Here is a 22,946-nt window from a genome sequence, read left to right on the forward strand (position 1 = left end):
ATCTGCTAAAGCCATGAGTAACCCTCGAAAATAAGTATAATATTAACTACTCACCACAGTATAGTACCAAGAAAAATATAAAATAGCTTTCTTTTCTCTTGACTTTAGTAGTTAAATGGTCTCAAAGTCAATCATTTTTTTTAAATGCCCAAGTTTAGAAGTCAATAACTTTGTTTGCGACGGGTCAACAACTTTGGGACACAGCTGTAGCTATAGTCCGAGTGGTGTAGTTTAAGGTCCTGGTTAGAAACCCATGGCAACTAATCAAATTTTTTAATTATGCGGTCTCAAAGTTGATCATTTGAAACAAAAAGAATCAGTGTTAGGTTAGGTGAAATCTGCATAATGATTATATCAGAGAAATTCCATGTCAACTGACATGATTTTTCAAATTGTCCCCGATGGATCATCCCCGAATGGGATGAAATTTTATAGAAGAGTAGAGATGTCTTTGAAACTAACCTGATGCTAATTTTCAGTTTCCGAGAACCGAATCCTGAGGATCTGTGATCTCCAAAGTATAGTGCTCCAAAATGGCGGATCAGATTTGTGAGAAGAATTGCCATGTTGTGGTCAAGGTTACAGAAAATTTTATTACAATGGAAGAATGACACTGGAAGAATTTGGGAGCTTCAAGTACATTAGACTGTTGATTTGTTCTACTATTTATGCAAATTTCAGCTCATAGGACTTTGAGTAGCACACATATAAACTCGTGAAAAATGATCTTTTACACTGAAATCATCATTTTTGAAACCATTTAATTAAGTAAGATGATTAGATCTCATGGTTTTCTGACATCAGTCTAAAACTACACCACATAGAGTATAATTACAGTTCTTGCTCAATGTTATTGACTCGGGCATTTTAGAGTAATTGACCTAAAAGTTATTCTCTTTGTTTCAAATTATCTACTTTGAGACCGTGTAATTAAACGAGCTGATGTGTGCATCACATGACTTCCTTTTACACCAATTTAATGCTATTTCCCTATTATTGCAATTTTAATGGGATTCTCTCTCTAACTCTTTAAATATCACTAGCAATGGCCACATTGAAAGCAGATTAAAAAAAAAAAAAAAAAAAAAATCGCCAAATTTTTCGCCAAGTTGGCGACAAAACTTGGCAACCAAAAGACTGGCGATATATCGCCAAGTGACCGCCAAATTATAACACCACTTGAGTTTGCATCGAAATTAACAATGATTTCCCCCCAAAAAGGTGCAAAAGACCCCTTTAGAAACACCCGAATGCAACCAAAATAGGAGGTGCACAACTAGACCCCACTACGAGTCTATGTACCAAATTTCAACTTTCTAGGACATACCATTTTTGAGTTATGCGAGATACATACGCACATACGCACATACGCACATACACACATACGCACATACATACAGACGTCACGAGAAAAGTCGTTGTAATTACCTCGGTGATGGTCAAAATGGATATTTCGCGTGTCTATACATTCTTAGGCACTTTTCCGCATGTGGTCGAATCGAAAAAAAAACTCAACATTCATTTGGGGGTGAGCAAAATGGAAATTAAGGGCGATTTTTGAGTGAAAATTTTTTCGCGAATACAATACTTCCTTTTTTGTAAAAGGAAGTAAAAAGTTGATTATTTGCCATGCGTTTCTAACCTGGACCTTAAACTACACCACTCGGACTATAGCTACAGTTGTGTCCAAAGTTGTTGACCTGTCCCAAACAAAGTTATTAACCTCTAAACTTGGGCATTTTTAAAAAATAATCGACTTTGAGACTGTTTAACTACTAAAGTAAAGAGAAACAAAAGCAATTTTATATTTTTCTTAGTACTATACTGTGGTGATTAGTTACTCATATAATTATTTATGAGGGTTACTCACAACTTTGCAGATATCTGGCTTAAACAAGGCAAAAAAAAAGTAAAAAAAGGAGCAGTTTTAATTGACCTTTGCCCTCAAAGCCATGAGTGTGCCCCCAAAATATTTCTACTAGCATGTACCTAGTATCAAGAAGTATCCACATTTAAAAGAATTGGCTTGGTTCACTCATTGCTTTTGAAGCAAAGCAATCATATATTTAGCACCTTTTTTTTTCACGACCTTAAACTTTGACACCTACTCAAGGACAAACAAATCAGTTTTTTAGAAAAAGATACCTCACTTTTTCTTATCATAGTGCCGCTAACACATCCTGAAATTTTTACGAAAGTTGAAGACAGCAACTATCAAAAGTGTCCAGCTTTAAAAAAAATGACTCTTAAAGAGAAAACAAAACAGATAAACATTAAAACACAGCATACTTACTGCCAGTGCATATAGTTTATATTTTAATTCAAACGGATCAGAGCCACTCAGTCTGTGCTGATGAAAGTCTTGTAACTTAGTAAGTAATGCACTATGTGTTATGGAAGAATTGACTACTCCATTACATTTTAGCATCAATTCACATTTGCAGTCATTTGGTGTTAAGATATCACTTTTAGCTGTATTTTGACTAGGAACACTTTGGTCATTTTGATTAGAATGTTCAGATTCTTCCACAGAACAAGAGTTTTTATTATGGTCCACACTACCACAGTCACTTTTTAAAACTTTCTCAGTTATTAACCTAGAATATTCTTTGCAGGAGCTCTTTATCCTTTGGGCTTCAATGATGCTTTCACTCGGAACTTTAGCTAAATACCTAGTTGGGTCAAAGTTTTCGAAAGGAAATTTAACAATCTTGTGCGATTTTACCCATCTTCCATGCAGAAGTTGAAACCTTTTCAGATGCACAATCTTAAAAATAAATAAATAAATAAATAAAACTTCAGAGCAAAAGTTCAATATCATGGTGTTCAATGCTAACTTAAAATTTAAGAGTATTTAAATTACAGAAAAATAGTTTTCTGATAAGATATAGAAACATTCATTGTACAAGGTGATTAGAGTTACAATAATGATTTTATAACGTCTACATATAAAAACTACTGGTCAGAATGACTTGACAGCACCAGAATAGTCCTGAAGTCTTGGGAATTTGTTTGGTCAAGGAAAGAAGTTCCAAAATGTTACGGGGGATAATGTACTACAGTAATCCAGGGGGGAACACAGAAATGTCGTTAGTAGAAAGGAAACAGTAGATTTTTAGGGTCTAAAAATTAATAATTCAATGGACAAAATTAAGTGTGATAGAGAAAACGACGATTGTAGAAAGAAAAAAAGAGAAGCAGATTGAAACAAACACTTGCCTTATGATTACTGCATTAATTGTTCAATATGTCTTCTGCCTTGTTTTGCTACTAGTTAGAATCATAAACAGCATGTTTTAAGAGCAGAAGATAATTTTCACATTGCCCTTTTATCACATGTTCGTATAATTTATTTTCGACATCAAAAAACCTAACTAAATTTTCAAAAACGATGTCTAGATGTAAAATGGGTCCTTATTTATTTTTAGAAAAAAGAATTATTCGAATAGGTTAAATGCTTTTGAAATAGTGTCCATTTCAAATCGAGTGTTTTGCTGTTTTTTTTCAAAATGGCCGATTTTGTTCAGAATTTTAGTGGGCTGTAACTGAAGAAAATTTTGCTTTTTTGCAAAATCCTTTTGGGATATTTCATATATCTCTTAGTTGTAACTACTGTAATTTTTTTCAAAAAAAAAAATCCGTGATGATCATGTGACAGGCCCTGCCTGATCTGAAATGGAATGGCTCTATGTTTATGCATGTGTGCAAATGAAAGCAGGGTTGCCAAGGTTTTTACAGTCCTGTTCATAACTGTTGTCCAAAATTGTCGAAAACTTTTTTTGAGAAACTATATTTTGTGCGAAAATATCAAAAACAGAACAAAATGTGTCAAAATTATGTTGTTGTTTTTTTTTACTATTTAATGTATTTATTCAACATTCAAGTGTAACTATACATGTAACTTAGTTATACAGCTGATTTTAATCTACATAGAAATTAAATTTTTCATTAAAAATTTCAATTTGTATGCATGAGGTTTTTTTTTCCATAAACCAAATTTTTCAACATTTATGTATGTGTGCAAAAGAAAGTGTTCAAAATTTAGTGCAGTAATTAACTTAAATGCAATAAATTACAATTTTTTGTTGTTACAGAATGTATTATATTAAAAATATGAAATATGAATTTAAAAAAATAACACAAGTTTTAAAATTTAAGTGTTTAATCATCAAATTCTTGTCCTTTAATCTATGATTTAAAGAATAATTTTCGTTAAAGAGCATCATGTAAAACTTATTTGCAAAAACCATTAAAAAAAGTAAGCTTTTTTTTTTCTTTTTGCACCTAAATGTTGCACATTTAATAATATTTCTTTGAGTTATAAATGGAACTGAAAATAGTTGTCCTGGTAGTGTTGTGAATTTCCTTTCAGAACTCTACCAACAGTTACACGAGAAAGTTTTTATGTGATAGAGTTATTGGCAATTTTTTAAAGGTAAAATATTTTTAAATGAATATTTGAGAAATTTTTTTTGAAATACTCATTAATTAAACCGCATTAATATCTATATTTATGCATTATGAATATTGCAGTAAATACGAATTGATTATATTGCACCCCTTTAGCTTTAGCATACTTTTGGACAGTTTAAGACAGTTTTGGACGGTAAAAACCACCTGTCCTGCCCTAAACCAGTTTTGGACAGTCCAAAACAACCCAACCCTGATCAGAATATTACAATTTTTTTTCCTTCGTCAAACAAAAAAAAAATTTTCCATGTCCTCACGACTGTTCTCAGGAAAATATCGTTATTCTTACCAGTAATTTTAAAATTAGAGTTTTTTTGAAATTTGAATTTAATTATAATATATGCTCAGTTTTGAAAGATCTTAGTTAAATTGACGAATTCATACCAAAACCGGGGGCAGCCTCCAGATATTTAATTTCTTTGATGCAAGCTGATGTTCTTTACACTTAGAACAATAATATTTCTCGGCTTCTCCTAGTTGCTCTTCTTTAGTGAAAGCTTCTAGGCAGTCATGCAAGTTGATTGGTTCAGTTTGGAGCCTTCTTGTTGCTTCTACACTTTCATGGTCATCAAAATCCTAAAAACGAAAAATTAAAAAAAAAAAAAAAACAATTACAAAGGTTTTAGCAAAGTCTGTGCAAAAACACATCTTTTAAAACTCCAACACGTGGGTGTAAAATATTTTAGAAAAGCAGACACATTTTAGGCATGAATTTAAAGATAGCATTTTTTTTAGTAAAACAAGTTTTCCATCCACTCAAAACAAAAATTGCACTCATTGAGGGTAACTCTGAGCCAAGTTTTCTAATTTAAATTACCCACTCGTATTTTAAAAATTTTATTGTCTTTATTAGTATAAAACAGAAGAAACACTCCAAAATGTATGATTATCCAAAATTTAGAAATAGTGCAATACAACCTCCTTTATCCAGACTAACTGAGAACAAAGGCAATTCAGATAAACGATAATGTGGGTAATAAGCTAAACAAATCCTTCAATACGCAGACTTATCTTCTATTACAGCAAAGGACGATTCTGTACAATAAAATCACAAAGGAACGTTACTAGCAAACTTTTATTTTATTAATAGTTCAGCTGGGGTGGTGTTGGACAGATGCTTCAAATATGCCTTGTTGTTTGTTAGATAACAATTATTTACTGCACGATTTACGCGGGAATTTTACATTTACTGTAAAATCCCGAAAGTAACCTGCCCCCTATTTTCAAAACAAAACTTGTTAATTTCAGAAGGGGAGGAGCGTAATAATAGAGATTTTTCCAAAAAATTCGCCAAAATAATTGTTTTTAGTAGTACTAATTTTGGAGTACAGAAAAGAAATAAGAGTTAATATTAATGACGAGTGAGAAATCAATAAAAACCTGTCATAATTTTCTGGTAGTAATAAATTGCATGTGTGTGCCTTTTTTCGAAAGAAAGGATTTTGTACCTTAAGTTGGCAAAACCCCCTATAATTTATTGCTTGAAAATTCATCATGTACTGGATGTAATAAGGTTGCAGTAAAAGAAACAAAACCTTAATGTTCTTGTTGCAGAATAGAAACAAAAATCGCAATCACGGTCGCAAATTCATTACGAAGATCCAAGGGAGGCCAGGGGGGCTCAAGCCCCCCTTAGAAATGAGAACTTCCTTGCTTTTAGTGCTTTTTTCTTTGCAAAAATGTATAAAAATGACTTTTCCAGCAATTAATGAATAAGTTATTAAAAATGTCAAATTTTAATATCACTAATCTGTACTAGTGATGTTCTAGAAATCCGTATCCGTACCCGCTTTTATCCGAGGGAAAATAAAGATCTGTATCCGTATCCATTACTTTTTTGACGGATCATAAACGGATCATTTCTATTCTAAAAAATTTTAAATATTTAAATTAATGACTCTTAAATTCCGTTTAAATTAGGTTTTATTCCCTATTTAAATTATAAGGTCTCATTTCAGAAGCCAATTTGTACCCCCCCCCCCCCTCCTCTTTGCAAAAGGGAAGGGGAAATAAGTTTTAAAAGTGTGTATCAGTGTGTCTTTTTGTGGCATCGTAGCTCCTAAATGATCACCGGAGATATTAATTAAAAACTGACTTAATGTTTTTCACAATTATGGTAGTAAAAATTTACCCGTACGTTAAAAATGTTGGCCCTAATTGAAATAATGAATTTTTTCTGTGTTTGATATTTATTTGAAACTTTCAACTTATATACAGTAGGAGCTATAATCTTGTTAAATTTTAAATGCAATCCTTAGCCTTTATATGTGTTATTAGTAGCGATTTCATAGTCGGAAGATAAGGAGAAAAAGCTCATTGATTTAAAATTTTTACCTGCTGTCAGTTCATATTTGTTAATAAATGTGTGTTCTGACCCGCGTAATTCATCTTAATATGAGGTCGGCTTTCTGATACATGTTTTGTTTTTTTAATTTTTAATTTAATATTAGTTTTCGTTATTCATTTGGGGTTTGTGTTATTCTTCACTTTTGTTTCTCTCAGCATCCTTCAAAAAAAAGTGAGACTAAATTCTCTATTTACTGTTTGTAAAGGTCGGTCGGAGTAAGTTTGGTGGAATGGGTCAGCGCTGCATTTATGCTAAAATAAAATGCGAAAAATGATTTCTAGCCTGTCCAGTAGCAGCTTTACGCTCTTGCTCCTGTATCCTACATCTACCGAGTAAGCTAGAAATAATTTTTCACATTCCATCTAAGCATCAATGCAGCGCTGGCCCATTCCTTCCAACTCTCATTCAATTTTAATGGAGATTTCTTTAAAGAGTAAATGATAGTTTTGATTATATTTTTGTCACAGTTGACATTTTTTGAAGAAACTGCCATTATTCTGACGGGAATACCTTCCATAACAAATTTTACACTTGGATAGTTGAATTGGGGGGGAAAAAATAAAATTTTGAGAACCGTATCCATTATCCGTGGATCTTGACACTAATGATCAGGATTCGCGGATCTACTTTTTTAACAATCCGGCACACCACTAATCTGTACTGAAATCTGTTTAAATGGGGAAAATATTCCGCTAAACCACGGGGGAAATTTTTGAGCCCCCCCCCCCTAAAATTTTGCATATGGGCGCTCTTGCGAAGATCGTAATTTCGAAAACTAAGCTTTACAAAGTTCGAGAACGTAAACACAAATATCTTGTTTGATTTAGTAGAACATACATTTCTGATGATCTTACACTCGTTCAATTACATTATTTCGCCCTTAAAAAAGGTTATCTTTAAGTTTCGCACTACTTTTTAAGCAACGCATTTTCAAAATGGTACCTTGTTGAAGATTGTTCATTTTCACAAGACAGAACAAAAATGCTTCTTCCAAAATGAATAAAAAGCAGTACAATCAAATAAATTTTAGTTTGTAATACATATGAACAAAAAAAAAAGGCATGCCGTTGCATCAAAAGGAGTTTAGACATTTTGGAAGGAATAAGCTGTGGAGATTTTTTTTTTTTGTTCAAATCATTGTGCTTTCTTTTCTTTCTTAAAAAAAAATCTGCACATCTGCAGTTAAACCTCTGTAAATGCTTTCCAAGTAAAGCAGAAAATGTTCTTTGTTTTTTTTTTTTTTTGGAGGAAGTGGCAAATGAAAATTAGAAATTTTTTCCTTTTCAGTTGAAAAAGGAGGGGGGGGGGTATATTCAGGATTTTAAAATGATTTCCTTTCCTACAAAAAGGGGGGGGGCTGTAATCGATAGGGGGGTTACTTTGGGGATTTTACGGTAATCAAAATAAAGAATGGCATTTAAGTTCTGTTCTTGCTAGCATAATTTATAATCATTATTTAAGCAAGTATAATACAAATACAAAAGTGACGACCAGCAACAGGCTCTGGGCCCAGCTAGACTTGTCCTAGTCAATTTACAATCCCCAATGAAGATCAATGGCCCTCTTAAAACTGTCTACTCCTTTGCTCATTACCACCTCTTCCGGTAAGCTGTTCCAAGGTTCCACTACCCTGCTAAAATAATAATTTTTCCTAATATCCATGTTAGCCTGAGATTTAAATAGCTTAAAACAATGATCCCTTGTCCTGTTTTCAGTGCTAAACTTTAGCCCCGTGACATCTTTCGTTTTAATAAATTTAAACAGCTGAATCATGTCCCCTCGGTCTCTTCTTTGCTCAAGACTGTACATTTTTAGCCTTCTAAGCCTGGAATCATAATCTAAGTGAGAAAGTCCACTTATTAGCCTTGTAGCCCGCCTTTGAACCCTTTCCAATACATTAATGTCTTTCTTAAGATAAGGAGACCAAAACTGAAGAGCATACTCCAAATGGGGCCTTACCAAACTTCTATATAAGGGCAGAAGAACTTCTTTAGATTTATTTGAAATAGATCTATTGATAAACCCAAGCATCTTATTGACTTTGTTGCTAGCAATGCTGCACTGTTGGCTAAACTTTAAATCCTGACTTATTAAGACCCCCAGATCAGTAACTTTGTTTGCCTGACTAATGACTGAACCTTGCAAATTATAACTTGTACACTTATTTCCATGCCCTAAATGTAGCACTTGACATTTCCCAACATTAACAGCCATACCCCATTTATCAGCATACTCCGTAATATGATCTAGATCCTCTTGCAGCTGATTTGCTTGCTCTTCATTTCCTACAGTCCCCATAACTTTGACATCATCAGCAAAACAATTCATGTTCCCAGAAATATTTTTGTGAATATCGTTCATAAAGACAATGAACAAAACAGGCCCTAACACTGATCCTTGAGGAACCCCGCTTAAGACCTCACTCCAATTAGAATAATTTCCCCTTACAACTACTCTTTGTTTCCTTCCGGTCAGCCAGTTTTTTACCCAACTGAAAGTTTTCCCTCCTATTCCTATATCAGCTAATTTGCTAAGTAGAGCAACATACGGTACCTTATCGAAAGTAACAAGTAGTAATAATATTTTTAACTCTACAAATTTGATCTGGATAAACCAGAGTTCTGGATAAACGAAATTATACCTTATTTATTAAATCCATTCAAAATGAATTATTAGCCTGGTTCAAAACCATACTGCCATTTATGGTCACTTTGAGGTACGTCAGAAATGGAAAAGAAAATAAATTTTTTCAATAAAAGTAGCACAACTTTAATGCTGCAATGTAACATTTGCAAACCTATGAAAACTTTCTTTCTACTTCACAATATTTTTATTATTTATAATATTGCATTGAATAGAGTAAATGACTTGTCAGGGGCACCCCAACCTCTAATGGGTACATTTGTCTTCTATCGTCAATATCGCATGGTTCATACTCACTTCGGATAAAACATTTCCTTGACGACTTCATAAAAAACTTCATGACCTTGTTATACGAAGGGAATAATACTATTTAATGTCAATATCTCCAATTTTCGGAAATAGGCATTTGGCAAAACTTTAACGTGAATGCCATTACCTCATCAAAGCACTAACTTGTGCTTGTGATTGAAAAAACATCAGTGCACACTATAGAAACTTATTATAGACTTTTTATTTGTTTTTAACATATAAATTTAAGTGAAGTAAAAACATAGATAATGCAATATACTGATGATTAAATGCCTAATAAATAGGGCAGAATAGTAATGAATGGGACAAATAATGCTGTAAGATTATGAGCTGTTGTGCCGTGGTCTGAGTGTTGTTACTCCAAACGTTTCGGCTGCATCTGCAGCGGCCATCTTCAGTGTAAGTGTGGTCGAAGCTTCCAGGAAAGCGACTTCCTTGTAACTGATGCAGCTATTGAAGTGTTGTCACTGATATCTGCTAGTGACAAAAATAAAAATTGCTTGTTTGACAAATCGTCGAAATTAATCGACAGAGAGAAAAAACGAGGGAGGAGAAAAGGGAAGCATATCGTCACTTGCTCCATATCGGCTTTTAGTGTAGTTTGTTGTTGTTCATTTCTTCCAACACCCCCTCCCCCATTTCATAAAATGCCCTATAGCAAAAATTGTACAAAATGCTTTAAAATAAATGGTGTAGAGATTCAGAAAATAAGTAACGAAAGAGGAATATATTCTGGCCATTCAGACAATTCATAATTTATTTTCTTGGTGAGAGACAAAATTAAAATACTTTTCAAGGAATTTCAAAAACATAAACAATTTTAAAAGACTCTAGAACAGTTGAAATTATTTAAAGCACTTTATTTGCACTTTCTAGAAGTTTATTGTACAGGCTTACAAAATGATTATAACTTCATCAGACACACCTGTTTTAAGTTAAAAATAAATAAAACGAAATATTTCTCAAAGCAAACAATTTTTTCTTCAATCAACAGTAATGAAGAAAATGAAATAGAGTAGAATAAGTGTTATAGTTCTTTCTCATGCTTAAGATATTAACAGTATGCAGTAAAAGTAAGATATTAACAGTATGCAGTAAAAGTAAGATAAAAACAAGCACTAACAAAAGAACTTCCAAATTACTGAATTCGGTATTAAATAACTGGCAAGACATGAAACATATGAGTCACAAAAATTTATTGAGAAATATGCTACGAAACCGCGAAAATCATGATTTTTGCATTTTTTTACGCAGGATGTGTCAAGGAGCTGAATCTGGTACATCTTTGTAACCAGATACCTGCCTAGTCGGAAACTAGGGGTCTGGTCCTCGGGGAGTTCCTCGGGTCGACTTCGGCATAGTGTACTTTTCATATGAGTTTTGGGGGGAGGAGGGCAAGGCTACTAAGCTGACAAGGGGCATACCTTGGCCCTGAAAGGTCCTGAATTGAATTGGGAAAGAGAGCAGGAAGTCCTAATAAGTGTCTGAATTACAAGTATGCTTTGCAGCTTATGAGAACTAGAATTGCTTTTTTCTGTATTTCTTCAAATTTTCACTCATTTACTAGTTAAAAAAATTAAGAATAAAAAAAAATGTGCGATTGAGCACTTTCTTTGGTTCTGCAAACCAAGGGGGACCTTACAGGTTTGTTGTGCTTACAGTCCTAAAATTTCTAAATCGGGCCCTGAGTACTATCAGTCTTTTAATTTGTTACATTTTCATAGGAACGATAAAACTTGACACTTGACACTCTCAGAGACCATCCGCACCTACCAATTGCTTGGTTTATCGGTTTTAAATGCTCAGATAAATCTGAGCAAGTGAGTCTCTGAGGAACTTTATTTAAATATATAAAAAATTACATTATTATCAGTTACAATTTTGATTTGCTCGACAAAATTTTCGAAATTAAACATCAAAATATGTAATAAAGTAGACAAAACCAAAGCATAAAAGCATTACAATGATACAATAAAACTTAAACGACACTAGAGATTTGTTGCTTTACAGAAGATAACATGTTAAAGTGTAGAAAACAAAACCCAAATTTAAACAGTATTAACTATTGAAAATAGGAAAAAAAATGCGTATCAGTCAACGCCTTAAAACATAAAGCCTTCATTAGCCAATAGAATGAAAATTGAGTAAATTCTGATGTGGGCATGATGTTGTGAAAAGGTGATTATGTTTTTATTGAGTGAAAGACTATGATTACATTTGATATGCAAAGGAACGATAAAATGAACCAGGAGTGTTTTTTCAAACTCATATCGTAACGCCCGTGGACGAATACAGGGATTTTTTTGAGGAGGGATGGGCAAGCCAAACATTTAGATAACTTCACAAATTGAAGTTATAAAATTATTCAGAGTAGGTAATTTTGAACTGGGGGGGGGGAGTCTCACTCCTACAAACCCCTTGACCCCAACAACTTATAAAGTGCCCCGCCTTCTTAAATACACCCTTGTCCCCCCCCCAAACTTTCAAACTGCCCCCCCCCAAGTAAAAGGTCTGAAAGAAACATTGTGTCCAAAGTTCATGAACCCCTTTGGAGGCTTAAAGTAAGGTGTTGTTTTACAGTGAGAAAAAAAATCAACAGACAAATAACTTATAGAAAGGTAAAAATGCAACCAAAAATCTATATAAACAAAACAAATATATATATGAGTATATATGTATGTTCCTTACACAAATCCACAGTTTACGTCGGATCTAAACCAAATTTGGCAGGGAGGTACTTGTGCACCCAAGTAGAAACGTAGGTGGGTTTTTAAACGCCAAAAAAGAACCAAACCCTTCAAATTTTAGTTATAGGGTCCTAAAATGCCATTAAATGGCTCTTTCTACCCGAATTACCTGATAATTATCCGATTATCTTAATTCAGGTCTCATTTGAAAGCCCGCAAAAAATACCAACAGCATTTTCATATTAGAAAATTATTGTTAGCGCAATCTCATTTTAAATTAGCGTGAATAAAACTATTCAGAAGGTTGTCACTTTTTTTTTCTCGATTGTAACTAAATAAAATTTGTTTTTGATTTGAGGTAAAAATTTCCACTTTTGATTATTATTTGGCAATTAATCTCCTTCCTTTGTTTTGTACTGCCAGCAGAAGATAATCAATGATTTTAGTTGCATTTATTGAGGGTTGCATTTAATTCATTCGGGAATTTTTGATTTTCTGTTATCCTTTTCTAAGAATGATTTTTTTGAGGGTAGATTTTACAGTATTTGAAGCCTGATTGTGTTGAACATGTGTCAATTGACATAACTTTTATTTTATATGTAGACAGTGCAAAGCTGGACAATGTAGCTAGTAAATAAATAAAATTTATATAGTCTCACAAAACTCACTCGTTCAAGAGACGTTTGATAACGTAGATGTAATGCAGTGGGATCCCAATCAATTGCAATGACACCACATCCAAAATTAAAATCAGCATCACAGCATTCTATTTTACAACCTCTACAAAAGCTGAAATCAGATAAGTATTTCCAATTATTAAAACTGAAATAAAAAAATAAAAATTTAGAAAAGGGGAAAAAAAAGTGAGCAAACACTAATATAAGAACTTCTTACCGATACCAAGGGCAAAGTGAACATAAATATCCATTTTGTTGGACTGCTTTCAAAGTAAAAGGATATTCATAGCCTAAACTGTCATCGCTGAAAAAAAATTCATTTATTACCATATCTATTTAAATTCTTAACATATACAGTTGAACCTGTACATCTCGAAAAGGGATAGAAGAAAGTCAGAGATAAGGAGGTTTCAAGATACAGAAGTTTTCAAAAAATTATACAAATAAGCAATTGGAACAAAGTCAAATAGTGTACAATTTTGCTTTCATTGATAGTGTTGAAAAGTTTACAGTATGATTTATTCTAATTACACATTTTACTGATTATATTGATAAGTTTATGCATACCTTGAAAAACGAAAACTATCTTTCTATGATTGTTGTTCAAAAAGGTTGAGATTTTTACTTTATCGCGATTTGAGACAATTTAAACATTAGAAAAATATAAATTCAGAGAACACAACAAAAAGAGCTGTTCTTAATGACTCTAAAGTAAAACTTGCTAAGTTTTTCAATGTTCAACAGTACACCTTCCCCAATTTCTGAGTGAATGGAATTCCTTGAAAACTTGCTCCTCATACACATAGTTTTCCCTGGGCTGCACCTCCAATACGACTTGGAGAACAATATGACTGCTGATATAATAAAGAATGCTTTTTGGCTACGGGTTCTGCCATTAAAATAAAGCCACTAGCACAGTTTGAATTTTTGTCTGGAGCAAATGTTTTTCCTAACGGGGCAAAATTTTCACTAAGGGAGGGGTGGGGGCCAAGCTGGTCATAACAGACCTTACATGGATATATATTACCCCATTAGGATTGGCAACATAGAAAAATAGGGAGATTGTTGATTCAGGGTGGTGACCAGAACTGCGAAAAAATGTTCCCTGACTTTTCCCTGCTTTAGTTCACTGAATTTCCCTGATTTATGTTACCAATAATAATGGTTTCCTTCCTTTACATTACCTGAAAACCATTGCATATAAAATAAAATGCAGTATTTAAAATGTTTTAAGCTGTTAATTAAAAATATTTTTTGAAAAGAATCTCCTTATTTAGTAAAAATAGTGTACTAAATTATCTACAGAGAAATGTTATAGGAAATCTGAAACAAATACTTTACGACCAGTTAACATAAGAATTCTAAGAAATTATTAAAACCACTCTTAAAGACATATCTAATTATGATAAAACTAAAAAATTTATTTGGAAATAATTTTGAACTGAATTTTCAAGCAGTATAATTGTTGCTGCAAGAATAACAAGTAATAGTGAAAGTATAGAAATAATGTAGTTTTACTTACATAAATAATAGAAATATTTATGTAAAACAAATTGAAACCTTTTAAGAACCAGTCATATTGAGCTATTCTCTAATCAAGAACTTAGGTTTTAATGAAGGAATACAGCATTTAAACTATTAAAAAATAGTAAAAATATTTACTTATGTATGGGAACTCAATTTAGAATGATTTCATTATTAGTCGAAGAAACAATCTTTTGTAACGAACAACATTGAAATGCAAAAAAACAATTATTAATTTTAAACTATCATCACCTCAGAAAAAAAATTCTACTACTGAGGCAACACCACTGAGAAAAATATTTGATTAAGCAGATCAAAAACTAGACAAAATTGAAATGATTAGCTCTATTCCATGACATCTCAGTCATTTAAAGCAATTTACCGATTTATAGAAAGGATCAACTAACCAATCAAGGGCGTGATTTGACACAGCTGCTTCAGATGGTGGTAAAGGTGAGACTAGTCGAGCCACTTGTGTCCAAACAGCTTGATATAAATCTTGATTTGTTGTCATTTCATGGCAAGGTAAAATCAATGGCAGCCCAAATAAAGTTGGACGACACTTTTGGCTAGACAGAAAATATGCGTCTTGACGAATCTGAAAAGAAGTTCAGCATTTAGGTTTGTGAAATACATACACAGAAATGTAAAAGTCTAAGGGGTTTTTTTTATTATTTATTTTTTATTTTTTAGCATAAGTTATGAAAATAAACAAAAATATCAAGAACAAATTCCTTGAATTTCCAAAAAAAAAGTAGGTCTTTTATAGAAAAAAAGCTATGCACATTTCCATGCCCCACATAGGTGCTCGGAGCAACTGCATGTTTAGTACTCATTAAATTATTAATACATTAACTTCATAGGACCATAAATATTGAACCTTATACATGAATCGTACTTTGTTGGGGGAAACACAAAATAAGGACTTCTTAAGGACTTAGAAAAAAATTAAATACTTTAAAAAGTTTTCAAAATAGTGCAATACATATTTTTTTTATTGTTGAATCCAGTTTCTCTATTCATGAAACACTTAAGAAATACCAGCAAGTATGAGAGGAATTAAAAATATAATTAAATTAATAGTACATAACACAAAAACTTAAGATAATATTTGGACCTGAAAATATTTGCTGAAAGGGAAATGACGTTTTCGAACTAAATATGTAACTTCCACTGATAGTGGTGCAAAACTTTTTAAAATTATATCTTACTTTTAAAGCTCAATGAAGTATTAAGGAAGTTGTGGTGTAACCTGCAAAGACACCTTTTAGAAATAATATAATTTACCATGCTTAAATAAACTTTCATTTTCTGATTTCAATGCAACAACGCAACTGTGGTTTTGAATCCTGCCTCCAATGAGTTAAGATCATATCGTCGGTTTAGAAAAAAAACTCACCAAGTGCATTTTAAGCCGATTTTGAGGCGTTAGCACATTTGGTTACTAAAAGTTGAGATGATTAATCCAAAATTACAATAATGCAAGCTTAAAACAAAGCTTGAATATCAAGAAAAAAAAATATTGCAACAAAAAATGGCCCGTAGCTTTTTAATAATTATTTTTCGCATTTTTTTCTACATTTCTAGAAATTAATCAGAGTGCACTTAGTGAGTTTTTCCTCTAAACCGACGATATATTCATGGAAATTCAGACCAAATTTCAGCTGATGAAGATTAGTTTTACAAAAACTACATTTTTTGGCCTTGGGAGGATCGATCCTTTACCCCTTGCTGGCCTGGAAAAATCTGCTTGAGGGCCCGATCTGGCTCTCCAATCACCGGCGGTAGGTTGGAGACCCCTGCACTAGACTGAAAAGAAACTATTGCCTCTTTGCACAGAAGTATAGATAATTCCTCATAGGGTATTCAAATTATTTTGGATTATATTTCATTCTATTTGCTTTGGTTTGATTGAGTTTTTTAGCGCAAGAGCCTTAGTAGGCTAACTGCGCCAAACGATTGTTGAGTAGTGGAAAAAAGAGCCAAAAGCAGTATATTGTTGCCTTAGAGCAACACTAAGACATCTAATCCCAGGAATAACACTAAGATATCCTACTGTTGCTCTGAAGTGATGACATCTAGTTGAATCTACTTCAAAAGTTTTCCAGAGGACCAAAATAAAAACTTCTGAGGCAGGATACACAAAATGGGAAGAAAATAATAAAAATAAATCTAGCAACATAATTTTAAAAAAAAATTGTTTTTCATTCATAATATTTAACAGATAAAAACATACTAGTAAACATAAATAATGAGCATAGTAGCACATTATTATTAAAATAGCAGAAAGAACTACCATGTCTTCATATTTTCGTTTTTTCCTTTCTGTGGTCTGCAACATAGAAGAAACATACAAAATCATTTTAAGTGTAGAAATTATGCCATATGTGACATTAAGGGGGAATTTTTATCAGCTTGTTTTTAAATTACATAGTTTCTTTCATAGTAATATTTTTGTTAGGAACTATTTTTCTATTTTTGAACTGCTGACAAGAAAAAAGAAAAAGAAAAGAAAACAAAAAGAGCATTCGAGGAAAAAGAGAAATTAAATTTGAATTGGAGGAAGCAAACATGTGTATTTATTAACTTGCCAAAGCTAAAGTTAGCATAAATTTACAAAGAACATTGTATGTACTTTTGTTGCATGTATGTTTGAAATAGTGAAGTTTTGGGAGAAAAACTAGATTATTATAAACGGTTATTATAATTACTGTTTTTATAATTTCATATTGATATGTTTATTCAGCAAGTTACCGCCCTATAGCCAGGGCTAAGGCAGAAATACATGAAATACACCGCCAGCTCAGTCAATTCCAGCCGAGGACTGCAGTTTTGTGCTTATTAGCCTCATTAGCACTATGTTAGCTACCAGTTTGTTTGGCACTCTTGGCTTCCTTAAGAGGTTTTCCGCCTCCAGCTCAGTTAGTCCTATGCCGGGCTGATGAGTGCTAATAAGCACAAAACTGCAGTCCTCGGCTGGAATTGACTGAGCTGGCGGTGTATTTCATGTATTGATATGTTTGTCATACATAATGCTACCTAGAACATTGACAAGACTTTTTTTAAAAAAGTTAAGTATGTGAAGCATTCTTACCATTTTCCTGTGATATGCCTTGACAAAATATTTTTGGCAGAAGTCTGAAGACATATCCCCAGTGGAAGAATTGCTCACTATGCTAGATGACATGCTCAAAGTGTGATTTGGACCACTTCCAAACAACCACGGTCCAGCCGGCTGAGGTGTGGGAGGGCTATTAAGCTGGAATTTCAAAACAGAAAGCACAGAATGAGACATTGGGAGAAAAAAAAAGAAACAACTGTCATCAAAACATTAATTCAATAATTATTCCAGGTTACCAACAATTAAGCACAAAAATATTGCATACCATGGTTATTATAAAAAGATGAAAAAAACTTATGTAAGTAACTCTTATCTGCTTCAGGCAAATAACAGTTTGATTATTTAATCATAAGATAGTGGCACTCATATTGATATATTTATTTGACACAGAAAATAATACTGTGCTTTGCTTCACAACAAAAAATGCATTTCAAAATTCCTCAGTCTGATATCTGATCAGCAAGCAAAATGTTTGAGCATGATACCTTTCATCTAAATAAAGGGACTTCTTTAAAATCATAGTCCATATATTTGCTATTTTGCCTTATATTCATACTAAAACCAAACATGCAGCCTAATTATAATGCATTTTAAAAATGATTTTCAATTCCTTTAAATTGCACACATGTGGATTTTAAAAACTGATAAATGAAGACTACTGTACATCCATTACATGCACTGGTAAAAATAAAATAAATACATTTACAGTCGGACCTCAATATAAAGTCACCCCTCAGGACTACGAGAATGTGACCTCATAAATGGAGTGACCTTATAACCGGTTCATAAACTTTTATCAAAATCGCAAATTCTAAAACATAATGTTTTCAAAACTATATCACTTGATGAAGTTATGTTTTCGTTAAGGTGAGTTAATTAAAATTAATGCAAATAGTTAGAAATTAAGAAATTATTTGTTAAAACCTTACCTCAAAAATTAATACAAGCAAAAAACCGTCTGGAAGTGATAATTTCCAGTGATTTGCTGGTCAAAAGTGGACATGTGCTTACGATGGACACGTGACATCATGGGGGACTGGCCTTTGAAATTTGTATGCATTGCTAAAAGCTATCTCTATTGATCTTGACCCTTATCTAAAAGCTATCACCTTCAATCCACAAATCATGAATATGGACCAACAGTAAGTAAGGCCCTTATAGGGGTAACAGTAAGCAGCCAGGGGAAACAAAACTCTTGTTTTACCTGCAGCATTTAGGGGGGGGGGGGTGAATGATCCCTTCTAATCACTTCAGTCGTCTTCTCTCTACAGCATTCCAGTGTCTCTTTTATCTAGAATTTGAGGGGATAAAGGGTTTCGTAGAAAAGTTTTCCTTACATTCATTGGGCCCATGGCATTTTGTCGATCATGTACTCGGGAAAATTCGTGGAACTAAATAAGTAAAACATTGAATCACTCAAAGAAAGTCAGACAAAATGACCCCAGGTCAGGTCCCAAATACCGCCATCTCTTGATGGCGGTATTTGGGACCTGACGATATATCCGATAATCTATAAAACAGAATCCCTATTCAATGAGTCAGAACTTTAGGAAAGTGATCTTATATGTGGGGTGACCTTATATGCAGGTGACCTTATAACGAGGTCTGACTGTACTACTATTTTATGATAAGAGGTTCATTTGCTAACTGCCAAAATTGCACAAAATAACTATTTAATTAATGGTAGAAAGTATGCAAAAATTTACCATTCCTTGGGAACTTGTGCTATCACTATCCGAATCACCGAGCGAGAAAACAGTCTTAGAAGGACCATCTCCAGATTCAGGGCCATCAGATAGTTTTGGAACGTCCCCATTCACAGCTAACGTAGGAGCTTTTTTAGGATTAGGCGAACTAAAAACTTTTGGGGGAGAGGAATCTGAAAATGAAAAAAAAAGGCCAATAAGTCGACTGCCACAAGAAAAAAAATATACGAATTTTTTCCTGATAAAGACTTTATACAAGTGGTATTCCCATAGGGTATACTCCATATATGCCGTATAACTCTCAACCATTTTTTAGACACATAGAGTATACCCTCAAGCTTCAAAAAATTTATATTATGACATATTATGTATATCATCGCATACACATATTGTGCGTTATGAATTACTGGGAGTATACCCTCAGAAAAATTGATGGGAACATCACTGCTTCATATAGAACTTATTTTAACTTACGCACGCTAAGCTTCATTTGCAATATAATATATATCACAGAGAAAATTAAAATTCAATTTATACAAATACTAAAATGGGAAGGTAGATTTTGCATTTAAAATTTTGCATAAGTTTTTTCTTTGCTGGAGATGTATCATGCAATGTATTACTTTACTTACATCATAGCTAAAACAGATAGCAAATTATGGAACAAATGTTTTTGACAGTTAGAAGGACAAGGTCAGACTTGCACGCAAGAAATATTGAGCAAAATAAAAGAACTGGAGTGATATCTGCAGTAGAATTTTCGCTAAGAGTTAAGTGTGTGTGGTTTAGTAGACAGACAATGCCCACAAGAAGTTACATGTCTGGTAGGCAGAAAACTGTTGCTTTGCTTATACTGCTCAAGAGTAAATTGAAAAAATAATATTTTTTGAAAAACCGAACATGATCAGTTCATTCTTTATACTAGGTTGATTAACTGCTGGATAACAAGAACCAAATTAGTATTTCACAGGTTATTTTACAGCATTCATTTTAACATTTTTTGTACTGCAACACATTTCAAATTCATGATTGGACAAGTTAGAACTTGATGACACAGCACTGACGTGGAATGTGTCAATTTTCCAAACTGTTTCCACTTGTTTTCTTTTCATGAATCCCTATTCTGCCAACCCTCTTTCTAAGTGCCAGCATGCTTATCAGCCTGGTAAGTCCACTGAGACTGCACTCTATGAGCTGACAACAGCTCTGGATAGTGCAGTAAAGGGACAGGAAATGGCTCTCGCTGCTTTCCTCACATTGAAGGAGCCTTTGATAAGGTCCCCACTAAGACGATAAATAATTAACTAGCATGCAAGGTAATTGATCCCATGGTATGTACCTGGGTTAATAGTCTGCTAACTACCCATATGACAAAAGTTTACATGCTGGGCAAAACTATAATGGTGGGCAACTGCCGTGGCTGCCCACAAGGGGGTGTTCTTTCTCCTCTCCTTTGGAGCCTGGAGGTAGATGAACTTCTGGAAAGAATTTTCGCTAAGGTCTGCACTGCACTGGTTATGAGGACAACATAGCTCTGGTTATAAGGGGCAAGTTCCATGATACTGTTACATCTCATGAGGTCTGCCCTTAAAGAAATTGAAAAATGGTGTACGGAGGCAGGTCTTATGGTCAATTCGAATAAGACCCATTTGGTTCCCTTCACTCGGAAACGTCTCAAAGATTTGCAGATAATTGCGTTCTTCGACTCTCCTCTTGCCTACTCTAGTAAAGTCAAGTACCTGGGTGTGATCTTTGACAAAACTTTGACATGGAATCTTCACCTTAAGCTCATTACCGATAAGGCCAAGAGGATCTTTTGGTCTTGCAGGCGAGGTATTGGTAATAATTGGGGTTTCACCAAAAATCGCTCACTGAGTTTATACTAGGGTATTTGTACCTACGGTTACATATGGGGCAATTGCCTCGTGAGGTAAAACCTGTACTGAAACTGCTGAGGGTTGCCTCACCAAAGTACAAAGGATGTCCACTATTGCAATGGCTAGTGCCATGAGAACAGCTCCTTCCCAGAGCCTTGAACTCCTTCTAGGCCTACTTCCGCTACATAAGCAAGTGGAAATGAAAGCGATCCTGTGTGCATACCGCCTCAAGCTCATGGGTCTCTAGAAGTCCCCTCATTACCTGTCTCTGTATGATCAACTTTGTGCAAAGACTAGTAAGCATCCTTATGATGCCATTGGACTGAATGTTAAAACAATTCAGTTTTAATGTCAATTATAACATTGTGTTTCCGTCCAGAGAGCAATGGATGGATGTACAGGAAATCATTGGCAAAGCACATGAAATCTGGTTTACAGATGGTTCCAAGACAGCATTTGGAACTGGTTCTGGTGCATACTCAGCTCCTCCGAACACCAAATCCTGCATTTGTCACTGCTAGGATGCAAGACTTTTTAAAGTGTTGAAATGCATGTTTAACATTGAAGTGACTATCTTTTTTTTTTTAATTTTTACATTTATTGTGTTTTACCCATTTAGAAGAAAATAACTCAAGCTCCTTGAGTTATACAAAATATACACTGTATCTACTCATATGCGCACACACAAATGTATATATATAGTATATGGAGGGGGACACATAGGGGGTCGCGGGTAGTTCAATTGCCAAAAAAGGGGTCGCGACGTGAAAAGGTTGGGAACCACTGGTCTAAGCACTAATTGGCTTTCTTAAGACATGACACCTTGGCCTTCATCAGACATTAAAAAATTTCTGGGGCAAAAAAAAAAAAAAGATTTTGTGGGAAGTTAACAGCTTAAATGGAATTACAAAAGTTTTCAAGCACAAAAAGAAAAAAAAAGGCTATAGTCTTGGAAAGCAACTCTTCTTTCTACATTGATTGCACTGCATGAATTTTTTAGATTACAACCATTATAACCTATAAAGAAACGTGTTTCAAGGAATATGAAGTATTGTTTTCTTTACCAGAACGTATCATTCGCTGTATTTGCGTCAAAGTATGTACTTCTCGATGTTGCTTCGCTTCCTCTTCAGATGCAGTCTCTTGAAGGTTATACAATTCATATGCAAAGAAGCTACTACCCGGAATAATCTTTATTCTCTGTTCATCCGCTGGGATGCTCTGCAAAACATTTTGACAATCCATAACATAATGCAAATAAATTGGAAAATAAAAGTTTGGATTAGCCCTTTTAATGAAATTACTAGCTGCGTCGCCCCGCTTTGCATGGTCTACCTCAAAAATAAAAGTTGTCAAGTGACGCATGTTCAACAATCAGGCATAAACAAAAAAAAAATTTTAAAATCAGTAAAATTTTGCGGCAGATTCTGGAAAAATTGTTGGCAAAAGCCATTTTTTTGGTTCTTGGAGAGATTCGTAAAAAGCTTAAATGTATTTTAAATTGTTTAAAACTTACCTGCAAAATCAAACCTATCCGAGAAAAATAGATTCCCGGTTTTAAAAGACGTAAATTATCCGGCAGGCG

General features: G+C 33.7%; 1 protein-coding gene across 1 annotated transcript in view; it reads right to left on the reverse strand.

Moving 5' to 3' along the window:
• Positions 1-22,946, reverse strand: part of LOC129228017 (ubiquitin carboxyl-terminal hydrolase 32-like) — an 83,534-nt gene that overhangs the window by 10,685 nt on the left and 49,903 nt on the right. Inside the window, exons 25-32 of the mRNA XM_054862647.1 lie at positions 22,426-22,582; positions 19,485-19,657; positions 17,752-17,916; positions 15,065-15,255; positions 13,351-13,437; positions 13,125-13,245; positions 4,855-5,046; positions 2,294-2,767 (exon numbers count right to left, since the gene is read on the reverse strand). Coding sequence (XP_054718622.1) covers positions 2,294-2,767; positions 4,855-5,046; positions 13,125-13,245; positions 13,351-13,437; positions 15,065-15,255; positions 17,752-17,916; positions 19,485-19,657; positions 22,426-22,582 — 1,560 coding nt within the window. The remainder of the gene's footprint in view (positions 1-2,293; positions 2,768-4,854; positions 5,047-13,124; positions 13,246-13,350; positions 13,438-15,064; positions 15,256-17,751; positions 17,917-19,484; positions 19,658-22,425; positions 22,583-22,946) is intronic.

This window comes from Uloborus diversus, chromosome 1 (assembly GCF_026930045.1).
Source record: "Uloborus diversus isolate 005 chromosome 1, Udiv.v.3.1, whole genome shotgun sequence".
Classification (NCBI taxonomy): Eukaryota; Metazoa; Arthropoda; class Arachnida; order Araneae; family Uloboridae; genus Uloborus; species Uloborus diversus.